Source organism: Telopea speciosissima, chromosome 2, assembly GCF_018873765.1.
Source record: "Telopea speciosissima isolate NSW1024214 ecotype Mountain lineage chromosome 2, Tspe_v1, whole genome shotgun sequence".
Classification (NCBI taxonomy): domain Eukaryota; kingdom Viridiplantae; phylum Streptophyta; class Magnoliopsida; order Proteales; family Proteaceae; genus Telopea; species Telopea speciosissima.
Window position 1 is genome coordinate 49,056,245 of NC_057917.1, and position 24,447 is coordinate 49,080,691.

The 24,447-nt window shown below is 39.9% G+C and overlaps 1 protein-coding gene and 1 pseudogene across 1 annotated transcript; both read left to right on the forward strand.

Annotated features, from left to right (window-relative positions):
• Positions 1 to 1,000: 1,000 nt before the first annotated feature.
• On the forward strand, positions 1,001 to 3,043 carry LOC122649930. The gene has a single exon (XM_043843194.1). It carries the CDS (start codon positions 1,300 to 1,302, stop codon positions 2,791 to 2,793), a length of 1,494 nt encoding a protein of 497 aa, XP_043699129.1. The 5' UTR covers positions 1,001 to 1,299; the 3' UTR covers positions 2,794 to 3,043.
• On the forward strand, positions 3,027 to 3,351 carry LOC122650801 (annotated as a pseudogene).
• The last annotated feature ends 21,096 nt before the right edge of the window (positions 3,352 to 24,447 follow it).

Here is a 24,447-nt window from a genome sequence, read left to right on the forward strand (position 1 = left end):
TATGGAGGATAACGTGGAATGAGAGAAACTTGAATACATAATATATGCGCCCTGTGTGGGCGAGTGGGAGATGTAAATTGTTAGTGGGCCTAAGACCCAGCTAGTCCGCCCACATGGGGCAAGTTGGCTGAGCCGAAAACGAGAGAGAGAGGGGGACGATCACTAAAGTGACCGATCCCTCCTCTGGCTGGCTTGGGTGTAGCCTATAAATATACTTATTAGGCTCAACCCTCATTAAGGATTAATTAATTGTCTCTCTCCCTCTCTTTTCAAGTTCTGTGTTATCCTAGGGTTTCCATCGTTGCCTAGGGTTTTGTGGTGTGGAGTTCTCAAGTGGAGAAGCCTGTCGCTATCGTGATCTGCTAGTAACCGCAAGCCGCATTCGATCATCCCTTTCGCTGTGACTACATTCGGTTCAGGTAATCCCTAAACCTCCGTGATTAATGGAATGCTCATATGCTAACATATATATATATTAATATTGATGAAGTTCTAAGATCGGATCGGTCGATCTAAATGAGAATCCCAATCTAGGTACCGTTCCAGTAAAATGTCAAGGGATCGGCCATACTAATTCCATCCGAGATTACGAACCGGATAGGGACTTTTATGAAGGGATTTTTTCGGCAAACGGATTGCTCTATTTGATGTCATATGACTTCATTCCTGCTGTTCTTCTTGTTCGTCGTGCATCATTATCAAGGAGACTGAATCTAGTATGCGAAAGCTGGACTAGAGGTAATTTGAGTTTACTCCATATTATTTTAGTTCAATGGATTAGGTAAATTTTTTGGGTAGGCACAGTGTAATAATGTATGTTAGAATTTTCAAAGTTTGTACGAGTGCGGTGGTTCAAATTTCAAAAGTATTCTATCCCAGATTTGGGAGTGGTGGTAAGTTGCCGGAAAATTTATGAAGTTATTAAAATTTAGGTAAGAATGAGTTTAAAAAAAAATAAAATCTTAAAAAAACTTTCTGGTAGCTTTGAGTGTGGAGGGTTGCAGTTGTGCCGTTCAAGCAAAGCATATTTGACTAGATAAAGCATATTTTAGGGTTTCTTTGGTAGAGAACCATGTGCAGGTTTCTCTTGGGATGAAAAAAGAAATTAGAAAAGGGTTCTTTAATCTTTCTTCTTTGAAAGTAGATAACCAAAGAAAGAACAAAATAAGCTATTATATTCTCCACTAAAGAGTTCTCAGAATCTAATTGACTTTTTCCTCAGCTGAAACTGATATATATAGCTCCCAATTTTAAGCACTGTGATTTGATCCAATTGAATCTCCTACTCTGTAGCCAGAAATGACAAAAGATGTGCTATCCACCGTCTTCAATTTCCGTTGCTTTTGCTACATTCTCTTTCTCCTCTCTTCCGTCCCTTCTATCTCATTTCTCTGTTGGTCTCGTTTCTCACGCTCTTGCCATCTCCAAAACCTCTTCATGCCATTAGAGAAAAAAGCTCCCATAGATCTCTTACATTTTCCTGCTGCATGGAACTCTCTCTCCTTTTCTTCAAACCCACCTCCAAAGCTCCTCAAAATCGCTGTCTTTGTCAAGAAATGGCCGTACAGGAATCTTGTGGGAGGGCTTGAACGGCATGCCTTAACCCTTCACCTTGCCCTTGCAAAAAGAGGCCATGAACTTCACATCTTCACCGCATCCTCCTCAAATTCCTCTTTCCCTACATATCCACAAATCAACATGAATTTCCACCTATCAAAACCAACGGCCGCAGGTTACCTTGATCAAGCCCAGATTTGGAATCAGTTTATTAACCAAAACACTTCGGGGAAACCCTTTGATGTGGTTCACACTGAAAGTGTTGGTCTTATGCACACTCGAGCTCGGAATCTATCTAACCTTGCTGTTTCCTGGCATGGGATTGCATATGAAACCATACATTCTGACATCATCCAGGAACTTGTAAGGACTCCTGAAGAGCCCCAGGCATTAGCACTAACTAAGAGAGCCATTAAGGTTGTGGAAGAGGTGAAGTTCTTTCCACGTTATTCTCATCATGTTGCTACTAGTGATCATGCAGGAGATATACTGAAAAGAATTTACATGATCCCTGAAGAACGTGTTCATGTTATTCTTAATGGTGTAGATGAGGAAATCTTCAAGCCAGACACTGCAAGTGGCAAAGATTTTAGGCAGAAGATTGGCATTCCAGATTCAGGAGCTTTGCTCTTTGGGATGGCGGGGAGGTTAGTGAAGGATAAAGGACATCCAATAATGTTTGAATCTCTGAAGCAGATGTTCATGGAAGATGAGACTTTGCAGAGGAGAATCTTCGTTCTGGTTGCTGGACAAGGGCCCTGGGCTGATAGATACAGAGACCTTGGACCCAATGTTCTGGTTTTAGGGCCACTGGAACAAAAGCAACTGGCAAGGTTTTATAATGCATTGGACATCTTTGTGAACCCAACTCTTCGAGCTCAAGGATTAGATCACACCTTGTTAGAAGCTATGCTTTCTGGTAAACCAGTAATGGCAACTAGACTTGCCAGCATAACAGGGTCTGTGATCGTTGGTTCTGAGATGGGTTATACATTTTCACCAACTGTAAATTCGTTGAGTAAGGCTCTTTATAAGGTTTTGGGAGATGGAAGAGGAATTCTGGTGAAGAAGGGTGAGGTGGCTAGACAGAGAGGTTTGAAGTTGTTTGCTGCTACTACGATGGCAGCTGCCTATGAAAGGCTCTTTTTATGCATATCTAGTGAAAAGATAGAAAGGGATAATGGGCATGACTATTGCAGGTTCCCACTTCTAACTGATCATGAAATAACCAAGTAGTCTTCAATAACCCAATTCAGGTGTTAGTGCTGCAATAAATAAATGCCCTTTTGCTATAGTGCCACCACCACTAGAAGTAAGTGGATTTCAGATGCAAGCACTTTTGGGAGGAAGGTTGCACTATAAAATCCAGGGGATTGGAAGGATTTGTTCATCGCTGTTGTTGATTCAGATTTGTTCTATGTATGTTGTGAATTGGAAATATTTGTTCGTTCTGTTTATATATTGGAGAGATGGAGGTTTCAATGAAGCATATTATCCTTGTGGGGTTGCTTTTGGTTTTAGGTCTCCCTGGCATTGAAAAGGTCCATGGGGCTCGAGAACGTGGGGATACTCCTGTTTAGAGTGAGGCTTTGAAGCTTGCTCCATGTATAATGGCTGCTCAAGATGTCAAAGCTGCAGTCTCTGATAAGTGCTGCCTTCAGATCAAGCAAATTGGGAAGAACCCCAACTGCCTTTATGCTTTCTCAGACAGCCAAGAGTTCTGGAGCGAAACCTCAAGTTGCTGTGACCATCCCCAAGCGTTGCAACCTTGCTGATCACGTCAAGTTGCCGTGACCATCCCCAAGCGTTGCAATCTTGTTGATTACAAGTGTGGAGGTAAGAGTTTTTACCCCAGCAAGTTTTAGATTCAACACCCTCCCCCCCCCCCCCCCCAAAAAAAACTGATTTTAGCGAAGCCCTTTTTATTTTTATTCCCTGATTCTGAACTTATTTTGGTAGATGCCTTGATATAGCTTTCTAAATAATCTTCTCCTTGTTGCTGGTTTTGCAGCTTACACATTGCCTTGACAAGAGATTGAAAGAACTTAACACCATGCTACTCACTGCAAATAACAAATGGTGTGGTGGGTTGTTGTAACAGTTATATCTAGCCAATAAAAGGTAGCAGTGGTTTTAGATGAAATGTGAGAATCTGAATAAAAACTATTTGGTTGGTGTTTGCCACATCACATGTACTTAATCTTGTTCTGTTCTTAAAGAAACCTGCTGAGAGATCAGAGATGGTCCCAGAAGGTACAACAAATTTCATGGGAAAAGTTAAGAAGGAACCAAGTGTTTGGTATCTCGAACATTAATCTAGGTTATTCCTGATTTATGTCCTTTGTTGATGCCTGCTAGCTATCGATCATATTAGTTAAATACTAGATCATTACAATGCTGCAGTAATCAGAAAGCCTTCCTTTAAACCAGGTGTTAGGCTGTTAGGTTCAAAAGCTAAAAGCTATCACTCTGCAGTATAACCACTTGTTAATGGTCATAGGATTGTTTCCTCCAATTTCCTTCCGATATGGAATCGAAGTCACTTTAGAGAGCTATTCTCTATTTCTGGCAATAGTAAGCTCCTCTCTTGCCTCGGTAATCCAAGGACTTTCACACGAAACAAAATGACACAGATACCGGCTGAAAATGATGTATTATGATTTTACTATAAACCACTCAAAATGACCAATCTACAGTATAGAGCAGAAGGGCCAAAGGCAAATCCTTTAAGTCTACACCATCGTAAGAAAACGAAAAACTAAAAGTAAAGTAAAAAAATGCAATTTTGAGTATATAATTGAGGATCCCTTCTTCTGATTCCATTGTCTTATTTATACTACTAAACTATAACTGATCCATCAGTTATCATGTCTTAATCGTGGCCTCTATCCTGACATGGCGGAGTTGGTTATAACCACTTGACCGATTGTAACCGTCAGCGCCTCTCTGACCGATTGTATGAACCGCAAATGTCATGACCGAGGAACTACCATGACTGAACCCAGCTCTGGTTTGTCCGCAATCGGTCTTAGTTGATCTTCCCTAATGTTGACGTCTAGGCTGAACGAAAGTAGGGTGTAAACAATGGCCCTCGCAATCTTTGAGGACGTTTCAGCCTCCCAGTCCTTCAAGATTGCGCCTGTATCGGTCTATATTTGAAAAAATCTCTGACCGATTGTATCGGTCTATACTTGAAAAAATCTCTGACGAGCCGTACGCTGAAACAACGCATTTCCTTGAAGCACGCCACTAACGACACGTGTGCCAATCACAAGTAGCGCTCAAAACTTCTCATAGATCTTTTGTCGTTTCCCAAGGAAGTAATCATGCTTCCTTGTGCTTGGGGGATTCTAAACCCTTTCTTTAAAACCCATCTTCTTTCCATTTTCTTCGCCACTTCATTTTCTCTAGAGCCGAAGCGAACTAACAGGTCCTCTTCTCCTTTCTTGCCTGCTTCTTCGTTTTTGATACGACAATGAGCCAGTCGAAACAAGTTGTAGGTGACTCCAAGTAGATTGCAGATCATCTTCAAGAGAGGCGTGCCAATCTTCATCCTGGCGTGAACTTGGAGGTACTCCCCTCCCGAGATGGTCACTTTGTTGTGGGTCCTCTCTTTGAGGATCCTTCTACAACTGATTCCCTTTTAAATTTTCCAGCTCAACCAAACGCTCCTCTGTTCTTTAGAAAGGGGACACCTAGCTCCCCGATGCTCAAGCTTACCACCATTAAAAGGCATTGGCCCTCTAGGTATGATGAATGGAATGAATTGGTTGGAAGGATGTCATCTGTCAAGGGCGCCATCTGGAAAAAACTTGGCATCTATGATGCAATCCATATGTCGACCATCTTTTACCATTTTGATACTGACCTTCTTCATGGTGCCCTTCAAAACTGGTCTCGATCAACCAATTCTTTTCATTTTAGTTTTGGAATGTTGAGCCCTACCCTCTTAGACATTTGTGCCCTTCTGGGTCTCAAAACTGAGGGCGAAGAGTTCAACGATGGCTCTGATTGCTCCAGAATTGACTGGGATCTAGACTTTACGAAGTAGTCCAATTATACCTCCTATTTGGCCCGCCGCCAAAGATAAAAAGGGCCAGTTAAAAAGCCTGAATATGTGGCTTTCCTTTTGTCTTGTACCTGCCGCTGCCTTATTTGTACCTGGGCTGAAAAGATGACAAAAGCTTACCTCAGTCTAGCCAATGCTTTGGCAAGTGGCCGATCGATCAACCTTGCTACTTTTGTCCTTTCATCTCTGTATCGTGGCTGTAACGACCTTATTGAGTCGAATTTCATTCATGGGGGAGGCCCTTTTTGGGTTCTCAAGTTGTGGTTAAGTCTTTATTTTCCTGAGTTTAGCCCTCCCCAGAACACTGACAAATATCCAGCCGTTGGTTTCAAACTACTCTACTTGCCAATCTCTTGGTCTCTATTACAGTGCTTTCGCCTGTTTTTTGAACTTGATGATGACCGATCTCCAGCCCTTTTTACTCCTTCTCAATATTCTAAAAGTACACCTCCTTGGTTGATTGAGGCTCTTCATAATCCCCTTAAACACAAAGATCTGTGGGCCTCTTTTTGACATGCCGAGACCTCCATTTTGGAATTTACCTTGAGCATACCAAAAACAACACGTGCAGTATAGAGCCTTACAAACCTCAATTTTGGGCTCGTCAGTTTGGCCTTGTTCAAGCCATTCCTTACCCCTGTTACTTTGCTAATGCTGAAGGGGGTCCTGACCGTCGGGTATTAAAAGACTATGATAGTATTTGTGACATCACCTTAATGAGCCAACTAGCGCTTTCTAATTTTCAGCCATGCTACTTTGATCCTCTTCCTATGGTGTCTGAAGATTTTTCATCTTGGTGGTTGAAGTACTCCTTCTTGGTCTAGAATGATTAGACTGAACCATTTGATGATTGTCAATCTTCCACTTCCAGCCGAATTGACTCCGCTATAGATAAATTTTCTGAATTGTCGTAGAAAATGAAGAAACGGTCAACACAAGACCAAGGTAAAGATGTCTCTCTTCTCTACAAATTTGTTGTAGAGTATGAGGAGTTCTTCCAAATAAAGTATCATCCTGATTGGCTTGTCATGAATGAAAGGCATCGTGAGGCTATCTGTTGGTTGAGAGAGAGACAACTACGTGATTTCCTATCTCGTCCAGAGAATGCGGTTTGAACTATGAAGGGCTTGTATGTGGATATGAGACGTTTTGAGAAAGAATTTGCCAAATTCTTGGATAAACAACCTCCTCGGCCAAATGCTCACTTCTCTATAGCTGATGTAATTCGCCCAATGTCTTTCATTGCTGCAAAAGATGTGTCCTCTAGGCTTCATGTTCCAGAGCCTGAATCTCGACTAGCCAATCAATGTGTCTTTATCCTCAAATATCGTGAGTCTTTAGGTATTGCTTTGTTTCTTCTTTTGTAATTTCTAACTAAATACGACCTCTCTTTCTTTTTCCCGCAGTCGCGTTGTCGCCTGTTCCCCCTTCTCTTGGAATCAAGAAATCAGAGGGAACCTCTGTAGATCAGGAGATTGCCAATATTGAGGACGTTGTTGTGCTCCCACCTTTCAAGAGATTGCGGAGAGGTCCTGCCAGTAGCTCCCATTAGACCGAAGAGGCAGAACCCGTCCCCAATGATGACTCTGGATCTCAACTTACCTAGAAAGCTTGTCACTCCTTGTGAGGGCAATGGCACAACAGCGTTGGGAAATCACCACGCATCCTCCACCTCATCCCTTTCCTTTGGATAGGGAAAAGAGAGAGAGGGGTGAAAATGTAATGTAGGGGAGTCACCACCTAGAGAGGGTCTAGGACCAAAAAATTGTAAATGTAATGACTCTCATATTACGCCCTTTTGGGGATCAAATGGTCTGTTGGTCTGGGTACGGGTCAAGTTACGGTCCGGGAAAGGTATTAGGCACCCTAGTCCGCCCGGACTTGCTGGTCTTTCTATTGCTAAGCATAATGGAATGAATAACATGCTTTGGAGAGAATGTAAGATGTAAGAAAAATTATGAATGTATGCAGAAACTAGAGAATGAATGTATGAATGAGTTTTATACTATCAGGGATGGGGGTCATGAAGGATATGCATGCATGCAAGCAAAATTCATCATAAATGAAAGAAGGAAGAACAAGGAGTGTGAGTGAAGGAATTACATTTGACACTTCCTCAATCTAGTGTGATAACACCAGTGCCATTAACTTAAGTAAAAACCCGATTTTACACTCAAGAGCAAAACATATTGATATCCGCCACCACTTCTTGCGTGATACAACTCAAAGAGGTGAGATCAGACTTGACTTTATTGAGACCAAGAAGCAACTCGCAGACATCTTTACTAAACCCCTGAGTAAGGAAAGATTTTGTTTGTTAAGAAGAGAACTTGGGTTATGTAACCCCTTTGAATGATAATTTGCATCTCTGTTGTTTTAAAACTGTGAAAATTGCTGAAAAACTCGATTTGGCATACCATTTCCTATTTTTCAACAGATGTGAACTTCCCGAGAGGAAATTGTGTATGCCAGATCTGATTCGGTATGCCGAATCGCCTTTTCTGGCAGATTTTTTGCCGTTTTCTAGCCGTTGGTGACTAAGCTTGGCCTATATAAAGGCACTATTTTGTCATTTTGTTCACATTATTTCAATTACAAATCACTCCCCTTGTGCTAAACACTCCAAATCACTCAATCTCACTCATCCCTCTCAAATCTCTCACTCTTCCTTCAAGTATGAGTCGTAAAGGAAAACAACCAATGCCTCAAGATGCCCTTGCCCTACCTTCAAAAAGAGGTCGACATAGAGGTCAATTTGCACCGAATTGTGGAGCCTCTTCGGCAGCAGGAGCTAGTGGAAGTAGACTCTTTCCTAACGATGAATGCCGGGAAACTTGGCATCTCTTCCGTGATAAAAAAAATTGAAGAAGGAAGAGATGTGGATGTTCCCTCTTTCCAAAGTTTGCACATTGAATAAAAATTCAGGGATATTGGGTGGGATTCCTTCCTTCACCTTTCGGAACCCTGCTACCCAAATCTCGTGAAATACTTCTACAACAATCTCCGGTTTAGTGGGATAAAAAGGGATTTGAAGATAAGTACATTTGTGAAGGGCAACCACATGGACATTTCTATCGATGATCTTGCTAGTCTCCTCCAAATGTCTAGTGAAGGTCCGTGTCTCTTTTGGACTCCCAAGAGCACTTTCTTTCGAGACCTCATCGATCATCAAGAAATTTACTCTAGCATCCTCGAAGAATATCTTGGAGATGAGGGATTGGTTCCTATTTCTAGCCTCAAGCTCATCCCTCACGTCATCTCATACATCATCCAACATAATGTCATCCCAAGAGGAGGAGATCGGAGTCAGTGCTTGACCCCTCAAGCTTATCTCACCTATTGTGTCAACACCACTACTCCATTGTGTCTTCCTTACTTCATCATACGGTACATGGAGACCATTGCACATCCAAGGAGGTCCACAAACCTTCCTTATGGTCACCATCTCACCCGCATCTTCAAGGCCTATGACATTAACCTTGATCGTGAGGTTGAATCTACTACTTCTTTCCTTCCTATTACTCAAAATTCTTTCCACACCATCCACATTCTAGACTTTCATGAAGAATATGAGGAAGGTGACTCCAGTAATGAAGAAGAACAACAACCAAGGAGACAACCCCGTCAACAACCTTGGGTACCCAAAGTTTTTCAAACTTGGGTTTCCAATTTGGAGGACTACATGGAAGAGACCAACACGAGAGTGATTGACCTTGAAATGGGACAACAATAGCTCCAACAAGATGTGGTGTCACTGCGTCAAGAATTCTGAACAGGCTTTGAATCAATGAACTCTAGAAAAGAGCAGATCCTCACAGCGGTCTAAAACTTGACTATGAACCTTGGTTTTCTATCTCTTGACACTCCGGGAGCCACTCCCCAAGGCTTCATACCTCAAGGGTTTCGACCATCCTTTCGGGCACCCTACCCTAGAGAGTCTAGCTCTATTCCCTCTATTCCACCTTTTCCCGGGATGTCTTCTCAAAATCAACCTAATCCCGAAGCCCCATAATTTTATTGTTCTTACTTTTTGATAATGTCAAAAGGGGGAGAAAAAGTGAAAATGAAAATGGATGTAATAATCTTGAAAGTTTACCAGTTTATTTTTACTACTTTGTTTGTAATCTATTTATGCAATTTCTCATTTATGAATTTCAATCATGATATGCATTTTGGATTTACCTTTGTGCAAGATTACATTATTTTCACTACTTTGATAAATTATTTGTCATCATCAAAAAGGGGGAGATTGTTGAGGAAAGGACCTCATACACTCCTTTATGGTTTTGATGATAACAATTAAACTTTGTGTACTAACTCTTGTTCTAGATGCATAAAAAGCCTAGATGCATAAGAAGCCCTCTACAAGAGCATGGCAACAAGTGAGGGGGAGCACCTAAGTTCAAGAGTACATATACACAAGCAACACAAGCACTTCAAATGATTCTTGGAAGAAATTCAAGCTAAGCTATGATGTACTCAAGACATGAAGCACCCAAGACTTGAAGTACTTTTGAAATTGTAATAAAATTGTAAAAAATGTATTAAGGTCTAAATCAATGTATCGCACACACACACGCATGCATACATGAAGAAAGACCTTAGGAGGTGAAAAATAACCCAATTCCATGTGCCCATGCGAATTGGATATCACCCCATATTAGTCCTTTGAAGGACTTGCAGAATTCATACAAATCTGCTGATTCGGTATACTGAATCTGTAAATGGCATACCAGATCATATTATCCCACAAATGTAAAGCCACAGAGAGCAAACAGAATGCTCTAGATTTGAATCCAATATACCGAATCAAAATTGTCACTGTAGACATGGATCCAGCATGCCGAATCCAATTATAACCGTTGGGATTTGACCGTTGAGTCAAAGGCTTTAATTTAAGTAATTTGGTGATCCGGCATACCGGATTAGCTCTGTCTTTTGAATCCGATCTTAAGACAGATTCCTAATTAATTTTAGCTACCTATCCTATAAATAGGCACTTATTAAAGCTCTAATTAATTATAATCACCATCATTAAGAGACTTCAATACAACTTCTAAGTGCCATAGCCTCAAGTGAGCCTTCATTGATTTTAAGAATCAATGCATCACAAAGCTCATACACTCAAGCTCCTCGACCTCATCTAGCTTCAAGCTCCAAGGGTGGAAGGTAGCTTACACACTTACTAAGGTTAAGGTAATCCTTATACTAGTAATTTTTATCATATATATTAATTGAGTCCTCTTGGTCGAAATCAAGATTGGTTGAGTCCTCTTGCTCGGAATCAAGAGTAGTGTTGAGTCCTCTTGCTCTCAATCAAAATTTGTACGAGTTCTCTTGCTCATTGTCAAGATTGTTTTTAGTGGAATTCTCTCTAAGGTGAGAGGAGTGGATGTAGGCAAGTTTTGGCCGAACCACTATAAATCTCGTGTTATCTTTACAATTTAAATTGTCTTTTATTGATAATATTTTTTATTTTCGCATAAGTTTTTATTTTCCACTACATTCATCTTTTCACCACCCTTCTAGGTGAATTCACAAACATTGTGCCGGTACCCAAGAAAGATGAACGAGTCCGAATGTGTGTAGACTTTAGGGATCTGAACAAAGTGAGTACAAAGGATGACTTTCTCCTACCGTATATTGACATACTCGTAGACAATGCGATCAAGAATGCCCTTCTATCCTTTATGGAACCAAATTAAAATGGCACCCGAAGACATGCAAAAGACATCCTTTATAACTCAATGGGGGAACACACTGTTACAAGGTGATGTCGTTTGGGCTCAAGAATGCAAGGGCAACCTATCAAAGAGTAGCAACCACCATTTTGCATGACCTAATGCACAAAGAGGTTGAGGTCTATGTCGACGACATGATCGTCAAGTCAAAAGAACGTGAGGGACATGTTGGAGTCTTAAGAAAATTCTTTGAAAGAATTAAGACATACAAGCTAAGGCTAGAACCCCATAAGTGTGTATTTGGGACCACAGTCGAAAAACTCTTAGGATTCATAGTTAGCCACAGGGGCAATGAGGTCGACCCCACCAAGATCAAGGCGATTATGGACATGCCACCACCCAAAACCAAAAAAAAAATTAGAGGATTTCTTAAAAGAATACAATACATCAGTTGGTTCATTTCTTGTTTAACCATGGTGTGCGAACTAATCTTCAAGCTACTCAAAAAGAATGAGCCAAAGGAATGGAATGAGCAATGAGGTCGTGTTTGAAACAATCAAAGAATACTTGGCCAACCCGTCGGTGTTGGCACCCCTGATATCCGACAAACCTCTATTGTTATACTTGTCTGTAGCTGACACGGCCATGGGAGCAATGCTGGCCCAACATAAAAAAGATGGTAAGACAAAACAGGCCATATACTATTTGAGCAAGAAATTTGTGGACTATGAGACATGATATACACCACTAGAGAAGGTCTGCACAGGTCTGATTTGGGCCACCAGGCGGTTGAGACATTACATGATAGCCCACCAAGTGTTTCTAATCTCGAGGATGGATCCAATCAAGTACTTATTCGAGAAACCTGCCTTGACAGGGACATTAGCACGATGGTTGCACTTATTATCAGAGTTTGATGTCAAACGTGTGATTCAAAAGTCAATCAAAAGACGAGCAATCATAGATCACTTATCAGCACATCCAACCCTTAAAACGAGACTGTTGGAAGATATATTTTTCGATGACGATATTTGATGAGCACATTTATGTGTGAAATCTTAGGGCATAAAATATACATTTTACCACATTGGACAGAGTTACTCGGTGCTTTCTTGTGCTTTTCAGGTTTTAGGTGAATTCTTGTAAAAATGGAGGAGATGATGTTAAGGAAATGTTTTTAAGCAGTTTAGAGATGTTAATGGCTTGGATGCGTAGCCCATCGAGTCAGCTTCGTAACGGTTCAAACGGCACTTGATTCCGAGTTGAAACGAAGAAGTTACGGCCGTTTTAGTAACGAAGCACGAAAATGGTCTAGAAGGGTTTATTTATAATTATTGACAGTCGGTCGGGGACAAAGTAAAACGGAAGTTCGGATTCCAGGGGCCTTAATGAATAACCAGAAGTTATATTTCCTGTACCCGAAAGATTCCATTTGGAGGGCTCTGGACAGTCCAACTTCAACTTGAGATATCTTGGGCTCCCGAACTCCAAATTGGACGAAATTTGGGTCTATTTTGGGTGATTTTTCGTAAGGAACACAATGGTGAGGCCTATATAAGTACCTCATGCTCCACGTTTTTTGAAGGATAGAATGGGTATTTTATTTATTCTTAAAGGAATCCTAGTCATCGCCCTTACTCTCTCTCTCCTCCAACTTCTCAAGAGCACTTCTAGAATTCTACTTGGGATAGATTTATTTTGAAAGATATTTTCTCATCTATGGAAGGTTGAAAAATCAAAGATGCTTTGATTTTATGGCTTGGAGAAGATATCTACAAAGAAAATGAAGCACAAGTTAGAATTAGAAATTTACTTTTCTAAAAATAGAAGGTCTATGTAAATAATCTTCTTCTTCTTTCTATTTTTTTCTTTTTTCTTAAGATTCAAGGCATTGTAAAAGAGGAAGGAGAAGAGAATATTCTCTTTTCTTAGGGAATATTTCTCCTACACTTCCCCCTTCTCTCTTCTCCTCTCTTCCCCTATAAATACCCCTTGCCATTTGGGTTGTAAGAAGTTACTTTTTTAGTTCAGTTTTTAGTTAGTTTCTAATTCAATTTTAATTCAGTTTTTAATGTAATTTTTAGCTCATTCACTTAGTAAAATTTCTTTTCTTCTTCTCCTTCTAATTTGTGATTTTTTGCTTTTCTAAGTTCTAGTTTGCTTTTATGATTTTTAGTTAATGGTTATAATAGGTTTAGTTTATGCTTTAATTTCAATTTAAGTCTTCAATTGGGTTGTAATTTCTTAATTCTAGTTTAGGTTTTAAGCCTTCTAGTCTAAGTTCTTAAGTTGATGACAAGACTTGAAGATTTAGAAGAGGAGGCCATGGTAAGTTTATGCAAGTATTCAAGCTTTTCAATTACATTCATGCAAGCACATCCAGGTTTTACTATCCAAACTCTCAATCTCATTCTCCATCTCCTCTATCTCTCTCTATCTTCTTCTTCTTCCCCCTCTATTTCTTTTATTTTAATTTTATATGGTTGTGGTTTATTGATGCATTTTTATTTCCTTATTTCTTTTTATGTGATTAGTATGTGTGACTGCATTTTTATTCCTTTCAATTCGCTTTAGTTTGATAGGTTAGATGCTCATGTGTTAGGACGCCGATTTAATCCTTTAATTTTGTTAGATGCTTATGAGTTAGGATGCATTGATTTTCATTAGTTTAATTAGTTTAATTTAACACTTTAATTTGGTTCACTTTGCATTACTTTTAAGTTAGTTAAATAGAGTGGCATATATCTCCTCGTGTTCGACCCGTAGCTACGATTAACCCGTACGCTTGCGATTTTATTTTAACTCAAACAATATTGTACAATTGAAGCCGGAAGACACCAACGTGATCTGGCAACTACTATTTGATAGAGCAGCTAATCACAAGGGTTGCGGAGTTAGCATACTACTAATCACTCCCGATGGAACCCATATGCCTTGGGTGTTTAAGCTAAATTATGAATGCACCAATAATATGGCTGAATACAAAGCTTGCGCCATAGGACTTGAGGCTGCCCTATCAGTAGGACTCAAGAGACTAGAAGTCTATGGGGATTCTTCCTTGGTCATATGCCAAATGCAAAATGGAAAACTAAAGATGAGAAGTTAGTTCCCTATCATGAACATTAGGAGATACTATCTAGGGAATTCAAAGAGATTACCTTCTCCTACTTGCCAAGAGACAACAATCGGTTTGCCAATGTATTAGCAATTTTGGCATCCATGGTTGAGATGGAATCTAAAACAAAGGTACACCCATTCTTGAGCAATCAAAGACATCAACTTGCATACATCACTCACATTCATGCCCTAACGGTTGATGGAAGTCCATGGTACGCAAACGTAGTGGATTTCATCAGAGAAGGATGGCACCCTAAAGATGCTACAACAAAAAAAAAAAAAAAAATCTTTAGGAGATACGCTAAGCAATTCGTCCTACTAAAAGATATTCTATACAAGAGATCATATGACGGGGTGCAACTACTATGCGTTGATGAAGAACAGTCAAAACTAGTCATGGATCAGATTCACTAAGGCATATGTGGGCCTCACATGAATGCAAGGATGATGGCCAAAAATATCCTCAGATTAGGGTATTATTGGAACACCATAAAAGCTGATTGTGCGTAGTATGTGAGAAAATGTCACAAGTGCCAGATATTCAACAATTTTATACATACACCGCCATCGAAATCGCACACTTTAAGTTCACCCTGGTCATTCGCCACTTGAGGCATTGATGTCATCGACCATGTGATCCCTAAATCTTCTAATGGTCAAGAGTACATCCTAGTAGCCATTGATTACTTCACCAAGTAGGTGGAAGCACAGTCTTATGCCAAACTAACAGCAGCTAAGGTGGCCAAATTCATAAGCAACAACATATTGTGCCAGTATGGGGTCCCTCATGAGCTCAAGATCAAGGATCCCACTTCACGGGAGAAGTGAAGAAATTGTGCGATAAGATGAACATTCAAAGGCATACATCATCACCTTCTAGACCTCAAGCCAATGACGTAGTGGAAGCCGCCAACAAGAACATCAAGAAGATAATACAGAAAATGGCCGACAAGCATAATGACTGGGCCGACAAGCTGCCCTATGCACTTTGGGAATACAAAACATCCATCCGAACTTCGACTAGGGCAACACCCTACTCTCTAGTCTATGGAATGAAAGTAGTCCTCCTGGTCGAATTAGAGATATCCTCTCTTCGGGTCATGATGGATAGCGAAATTCCAGAAGTAGAATGGATTAAGACAAGATTCTAGGAACTAAACCTCATTGACGAGAAAAAGATGTGTGTCATCGATAAGGTGAAGAAATACCAACAAAGGAAGATACAAATATTCAACAAGAAAGTTATGCCACACCAACTATTTGTTGATGATCTAGTACTTAAGGAGCAGCGGGCATCCATATGCGATCCACGAGGAAAATTTAAGCCCAATTGGAGTGGCCCTTACATGATCAAAGAAATACTACCTGGCCAAGCAATTCGAGTAGTGGATCTAGATGGGATCGTACTCCTTTACTTAACAAACATGGATCAACTCAAGAAGTACTATGTCTGAAGATTCTTAAATAACAGAACTACGTTCGACCTGATCCCTGAAAAACCTAAGGGTACGTAGGCATCTTGATGAAACAACATCAGTATCTATCATATAAAAAAAATAGAAAAATCATCATTCAATTATGGTCAAAGTTCAATCACAAATTTAAAGTTCAAAAGCCCAACCAAATAATGTAAAAAAGCTAACTTTAAAAAACAAAAGAAAGCTACTCTTGGCAATCAGAACATCCTAATAGCTCAAGTCTTCCACTTTCTTCTGCAACTTTGTGATCCTTGCCTTTAGAACAATTGGATCATCTGTGTCTTCACCATCATCTTCTTCCACCTTCCTAGAACGCTTGGAACTTGAAGAGCTTGAAGTCTCCTTCCACTCCCACGTCAATCTCCTCCTTACAGTCTTCTCTTTCTTCTTTCTATGGTCTTAGTACTCAGCAGTCATCCCGCCATCATCAACAGCTCCCACGATCTACAATAGTGTCTTGGATTGCCATAAACTCGTAATCCTTCCCACCAACTCCTTGTCTCTAGCTCCTTGTCTAACTGTTCTAGTGGATAAAAATTCACCAAGTCCTCAGGTACATCTTGAGTCAGTCCGAACTATTGACACAACCGATTGGGTATATAGAAGGAGGTGTGACCTAGCCCCATCAGGCGCACATAGTTACATCCAGAAGAATTCGGCACTGGTGCATAAACAGGCCACCATGAACAGCGCTAGCAAATGTCGTCAGAAGAGATACAGGAAAGAGCATGCTCCCAAGATTCCCAATGATGATACTCCATCACCACCAAACAGAGACGATAATGCCTAATTTTGAAGTCTCCTCTTATCGATTTTACAATCTGCAACCTCTCACAAAGCCAAACCTACTATACAAATGGAAGAAAGGGTAATTCTAAATGCATGGCAGAGTAAAAAAAAAGAAAAACACAAAGATAAAAGGAAGTACCTGCAGTCAAGGTTCTAAAACTCGGGTCTCGGAGGCATCTCGGCCCAGCCAAAAACCGAGACAAGTCAAGATCTCAGCGAGTTACTGCATTTTTTTTTTACTCGAACCCCCAAATCGGTGGTTTTACACATATTTTGGGTTTGAAACTTGGTATTCAGCCTATTTCAGGCCATTTAAACATAATGGCATACCCAGATTTCCCAAAAAATAAGTCCAAATATGAGTTTCACTTTGGACCATAGGTTGGTAGGCGACGAGTCATACTAAAACAACCTACTCTACACATAATTTAGTAATACATAGTAAATTAGCAATCAAAACATTCAATTTATTACATATCAATCAAAACATTCAAATAAAAAGCACATTACATCAAACTTCTTTAAATTTGTTACATAAAATGTGATCGAGTAATGAATTCTTCCCCATATTGATCCATAAAGAATTCCCATGTCATGGAATTGCTAAAGTGTTGCGCATAGTATGACACAGCCTCCATATAAGTGTTGTCATCAACATATACCAAACTCCCTATCCTAGGGTACATGGGAGGTTGTTGGTATGAGGTGTGGAATCCACTACTACTGTCATATTGAGTTTGAGGCGAGTATGGTTGGTTTGGGACTGAAAATATGTACCCAAAACCTGATCCAGTGCTTTGATTGTCAAACTCAACTGCTTACTATTCCAACTGACCATAGTCACTATATTCAGAATCGGTGCTCTTCTGACCATAGTCATAGCCATGATGATGCTGAGATGAATGCCATGACTGATGCTCACTAGTAGTAACTATACTCATGCTTTCGAAACTTGCAAGCATGGTGTTCATATTGTTGTCATCATCCTGAGCATGTGAGTGTTTGCGATCCTTCTTTCTGTTGTATGTTTTAGTGTGGCCACCATGGTCTTGATCTTGAGTGGCATGCGTAAACTGAGATTCACCTGTGAAATGCATAGGGTCCTCCTGCGTTCCCACTTCACACTGGTACTACTCACGCATCCCCTCATGACGATCATCGTAATAACCACCACTTTGAATGCCACCACCACCATCACCATCACCATCACCACTGTCATCATCACCACCATCATCATCATCAGCAGGACTTCCTATAGCAGACTCAAAATGTCTCGGTGACTCTGAATGTGCACGCCCCTCTTGCGACATATAGTCCTCAACATCAGTACCGATTACAGACACAATGGTGGGGTCAGGCCTACCCCCAAGCTGATCCATATCGGGTGTACCATGATCCCTCACCCACTAGAATAGGGGATCCTCATCATCATCAGAGTCCTCCTGGAAAATATTGGACAGTTCAATGGGTTCTTTGTCATTGGCTTCAATTCCTTTACGTATGTACCTCATCCTTAATCTCATATTATAGTGCACATACACAAGCTGCTCCAGTCATTCGCTACCCAACCTATTCCGCCTGTTTAAATGTATCAATGAGAATATACTTCAGTTGCGCTCGCATCTGGAGGATGAACAAGTTTGTGAGAGCACTCTCACTGCTACCTTCCTCAGGTTGGTGAACTTGTACCATAAAGCACCCAACAGTCAGCTGCATTACAAATATAGAATATTAAGAATATGTACATTCTAAAGGGATAAAATTATAATTCATAAATATAATATCATGCCACCTACAAGGGTTAAACTTTTGTCTATCCTCCACTGCAGCTTGTCGACCGAAACTTGCTGAGGCCTCTTTGAAGTATTTGATCTATTTTTATTTTAAATTTCAAACATTGTTAGAGGCATTAGTATTTGCTATTTAGTAATTACATTCATAAACTAACTGATGAGCACATTTATGTGTGAAATCTTAGGACATAAAACATACATTTTACCACATTGGACAGAGTTACTTTGGTGTTTTCTTGTGTTTTTCAGGTTTTGAGCTATTTTGGGCTGTTCTGGACTATCAGGAGCTGCATGTCCCAAGTTACATGTAAAGTTGTCATTTTTCTTTCCATGGTTGTAAAGAGGACTAAAGTTGGAGCAAGTTGGATGTAACAGAACGTAAGTACGCATTCGTCTAGCCCACCGTACAGTTGATTATTCTTTTCATCCCAAGAAAGGATAATGGGTCAGAAAGGAGCCGTAGTGCAAGCCCATAGTCAGTCTACAACTGCCCAAGGACATTTTTGACATTGTAGAAGATATTTCTAAGCAATGGTGGAGATCTACTGCAAGTACAGGGCCATTTTGGCAATTTTGCATTCTTGAAGAGAGAGGACTGCTACCCACATGGAGGGACCCACACTGCCACTAGATTTCATAGTTTTGAAGGCCCATAAGGTGTTCACGATTTTTATTGGGCTACATTTAATGTCCCACGATTTTTAGAGGACACATTGGGGATTTTGTTATTTGATTGAGTGGAAATCCTAGTCATCACCCTTGCTCTCTCTCTTCTCCAACTTTTCAAGGGCACTTTTGAAAGTCTACTTGGGACAGATTTATTTTGAAAGATATTTTCTCATCTATGGAAGGTTGAAGATGCTTTGATTTTATTGCTTGGAGAAGATATCTACAAAGAAAAGGAAGCACAAGTTAGAATTAGAAATTTACTTTTGTAGAAATAGAAGGCTTATGTAAACAATATTCTATTCTCTCCCTCTTTCTATTTTTTTTTTTTTCTTGTTCTTAGGAACTAAGGCATTGTAAAGGAGGAAGGAGAAGAGAATCTTCTCCAATTTTTGGATTCTCTCATCACACTCTCTCTCCTCTCCACGATTTTTAGAGGGAGAGCAGCCCAAAATCGTGGAGCTCCTCCCCCTCTTTCCTTTCTTTCTTCTTGTCCCCTTTCCCCTATAAATACCCCTACCTCTCTTGTAAAATTATTCATTCACTTAGTGCAATTTCTCTTCTTTGCTTTCTAAATTGTGATTTTTGGCTTTCTAGTTTTTAGTTTGAATTTCATAAGATTAGTTTCTTTCAAGTTCTTAGTTTTAATTTCTTAAGCCTAGTTTAATGGTTGTGATAGTTCTAGTTTAAAGTCTCCTAGTCTAAGCTCCTATGTTGATGATAAGACTTGGAGATTTAGAAGAGGAAGCCATGGTAAGTTCATGCAAGTATTCATTCAAGCTTCTTTAATTAATCCGATTCAAGCACATCTAGGTTCGCATTCTCTAAACTCTCAATCTCATTCTCCCTCTCCTCTAACTCATTCTCTCTTTCTTCTTCTTCTTCTCCCTCTATTTCTTTTATTTTGTTTATGTGGATGTGGATATGTGGCTGTATTTTTATTACTTCCAATTTGCATTAGTTTGATGGGTTTCATTTATTCCTCTATTCCTCTCAATTCGCTTTAGTTCAATAGGTTAGATGCTTGTGAGTAGGATCCGTTAGTTTAATTTAGTACTTTAATTGATTCGGTTCACTTTGCATTACTTTTAAGTTAGTTAAATAGAATGGTGTATATCTCCTCGTGTTCGACCTGTAGCTATGATTGACCCGTACGTTTGCGGTTTTATTTTAACTCAAACAAGTTTTTGGCGCCGTTGCCGGGGAGATTATTGTCCATTTTATTTATTTGATTTTTAAGTAGTTCAAAGTGTTTTAGTTTATTATTGTTTCTTTTTTTTTTCCTGAAAAAAAAAAAATCAGTTTTTGAAAACCTCTTATTGTTTCTCTTCTATTTCAAATAGTGTGCGCCCAATCTAAAGTCCTTCATATGCTTCAACCCTCCATCTTTTGGTGTCCCTCATAGGATTAAGTTACCTATGACGCTACATCTTGACTTGGTTGGGTGGATTGGCATGTGACTTATCTTTGGAGGTGACCACTCTTGATAACAGGAAAGCGATATAGTGAGAGCGTTGGAAACATAAACGTATAGTAGTCCTCCACCCTACATTAGAATCCACTTGGAGTCACACGTAGGTGGCTATAGAAGACTATATGGGTTTCCTTGCTGTCAACCTATATGGCATCCTTACAACTTTGGAACCATTGTTTCGATTCTTAAGGGATAGATGCACTGTCTACCTTAGGCTCCCTCTTATTGTTAGTACTTTTTTCTTTAATTTTTCTAAAGGAGACCTCATATCTGTTTAGGTGGCTATGGTGTGGACTTGTGATTCATCTAATCATCTTATTAGAATACCATCTTCTCCACTACCCTTAACCCCGTCGTTGACCATGGGTGACTAATAACCCAAGACTCTTAAGGACAGGTTTTACCCTACTAGGGCTGCACAGCCTTCTTGCATCAACTTACCACCTGTTACAGGAAACAATTATGAACTCAAGACCAACTTCATTAGCATGCTACCCCACTTCCATGGGATGACCAATGAAGATGCATATTTTTTTCTTAAGGAATTTTAGGAAGTCTGTGTTCTAATTAAGGTCCAGAATTTAACTGATGATGCAGTTAGGCTTAGGTTTATACCCTTTGCCCTGAAAGACCAGGCCAAGAAGTGGCTCTATGGATTGCCAACAAACTTCATTAATACATGGGATGAGTTCACCATTGTCTTTTTGAGAAAATTCTTCCCTCTTCACAAAACCAATAAGCTTAAGAGTGACATCCTCCAGTTCAGGCAGAAACCACATGAGTCCTCTAAATTCATGGAAAGATTCAAGGACCTCCTCTTAGAATGCCCTCACCATGGTTTCAACTTGTGGCAGCTATGCCAAATTATTTATGAGGGTATTGATTATCAGACCAAGCAACTTGTAGAGTCCATGTGTCTTGCAGGCTTTACTTCTTTTTCTGAGAAAAATGATGCATAGATATTCTTAACCAACTTGGCTGATAAGACTAGGGAATGGGAATCTTTCCAAGAAGCTGAAAGGATCACTAAGGGGTATCTCATTGAGGGTATGCCAGCTAAGGAGGCCAAACTTGACAGCCTCATAAAAAGGTTGGAGTCTATAGTTCTTAAAGAGTCTATACCGGTTAATCAGGTCAATCAGGTAAATCATGTGTCAATTTGTAGTTGGTGCCAAACACCTAGACATATTTTGGAGGAATGCCCCTTGGTAGGCAATTCAAACACTGAGAATGTAAGTGTTCTCTACCAAAATAACCCATATAGCAATACTTACAACCCAGGATGGAGAAATCATCCCAATTTCTCCTGGAATCAAGGGAAACAAGCAGACCCTTCAAACTTTAACCATCAAGGCCAGCTTGGTATCCAAAGACCCAACTATGCACCACAAAGACAAAGAATGTCTCCTTACCCTTTTCCCCCTCGTCCTCATCTAGGACCTTCTATAAACTTTGTTAGGCCTTCTCTCCTTGCACCTTATCAGCAACCCCTAGGGTTTACCAATACAGGAGAAGCACCAAACATAGGTGAGATTGAGAAAAGAATGACCCTTATGGAGAAGCAACTCACCCAACTTGTCACAATTTTGCATGAGAAGAAAACATTAAAGTTACCTAGCCAACTTGAGCCAAATCCTAGGCATCAGGTTCATATTCAGCAAGGTTACCCAAGCTCCTCCACTCAATTCGGTACAAGGCCAACAGCTTCAAGGGCCCTCCAGCCAGGTTAATGCTGTCTATGCTTTAAGGAGTGGCCGTGAGTATCAATAGGCTAGTATACCTCAGTCTTTACCATCTCATACTCTTGTTGACTCTCTCCCTTCTGAAGAGGCCGTTGTAGTGCCTACTGTTTCAGGTTTGTCTGATGAACATGAAGATATTTTAGATGATTTGGTTGAGGAAACCAAAGATGATTCTGTTGAGAAAGTTAAAAAGACCAACCCTGAAAGAATTTATACCCCACCTGTCCCTTTCCTAAATAGGTTGGTTAGCAAGAAGTCTCCTTCTGTGGAGAAGATATTGGATGTGTTCAAACAGGTTTAGGTGAATATCCCATTGTTGGATGTCATTGCCCAGATCCCCGCTTATGCTAAAGTCCTTAAAGACTTATGCACCAAAAAGCGGACCACCAATGTACCCAAAAAGGCATTCTTGGCTGCTAACATTAGTTCTCTCATCTCACAGCCAGTAGCAGCTATTGCATCGAGAAATCGCTCAGCGGTCCTTCGAGTGTCGTAACCGAAAAAAGACCCTAGGTGGCAAAGGAGAACTGGTGTGGTTCTGGCTTAGGGCTTTCCGATGCCTAAGTTAGATCTCTCTGAGCAAACAAATGAGTGGGGTGCTTTGAATAAAGTCGATCTGTTCATTGGTTTTAGTGCACGGTATCGAAACGGGTATTAGTAACCTGCAAAACAGATACGATATCGATACGGTATCGACCTGGATCGACTGTATCGGACAAAATTACCCCTGAATTTCCTTAAAAATGAGTTTTCTGAGCATTTTACCCCTTGTCCGTACCATACTACAAATACGGTATTGGCATGGTATCGGTAACGATGACTAGAAAACCTGATACCTATCGCCCGATATGGGCGATGCGATACCGATACTTAGAACCATGATCTGTTTGAAGAAGAACGATGAAGATGAAATGTTGAATAAAAATTAATTAAATAGAAAAATTGAAGAAAAAACAAAAAAAAAAACCAATGGAGTAAAAAACGGGAGAGAGAAGAAATGGGTGAGTGCTTTCATTTTTTACTATTTTAATGACAAAAATAGTAAAAAATAGAAGAAGAATGGTAGGTTAAAAAGATTAACATGTTAGTAAGTTAAAAGGAAGGGCAATCTGGGTATTTAAAAACATGAGGGTAGAAGGAGATGTAAAAGTTTAGAAGCAAGGTAGTATTAGAAAAGAAGTTTACAGTAGGGTAGTTTTAGTAAATATAGGCTAAGTATAGGGTAGTGATAGTAATTGTCCCTTCTTTAATTAAGGTTAGAGTAAATTATATAGATCCCCTTGGACTTTGCCTTATTCCAATCACCACCCTATATTTTCAATAATTACAATCATTCTATTTCTATGGAGATTAAATTACTTCGACCATGTCTAGACTTTGCTCTAATTCTAGTAACCTCCCTTGAAGAGTAATTGTTGAAATACAGAAGAGGTGATTGGAATTAGGGCAAAGTTCAGGAGAGGTCTTACTTTTTTAAATTTTCTCTTCTTACTAATCCTTGTAATCTCGCTTACTTATCAGCTAAGGACTATCGGGCTTTGCCATTTGTGGAAAAGAAGAATCTACTTCAACTGTATGCCCTTAGGCATGATCATATATAACATAGAAATCACACTCGAAAAGAATGGACAGTTAGTTAGAGCAGCGGGTGCTATAACGAAACTGATGAAAAAAAAAGGTAAATCGGCTACATTAAAATTACCTTATGGGAGGTCCATTTGATATCCAAATATTGATCGACAACATCCAGATAGGTGCTTATGTGACTCCATTTCTTATGCTATTGGTGGATTTGAATTATGAATTGCAAAGAACCACTTTACAAAGAACCAAAAGCACCATGCTGGAATTGTCGAAGGTGTTGGAAAGAGAGAGTAGAGGTGTGTACTACTAGTATTGAAATAGTAACTTGGCTGAAGCAAGACAATTGGAAAGGTTGTCATGGAATCTGTTAAGAGTCTTGTAAAGTTGTACCCGTGGCTACTGGGGTGGCAGGTAAGGTTATTGGTCTTAAGTTAACAAATAAATTCTCTATGTATAGGGCTTTTTTCTTCTTGCTTAATATGTTATGTTTTTGTTAG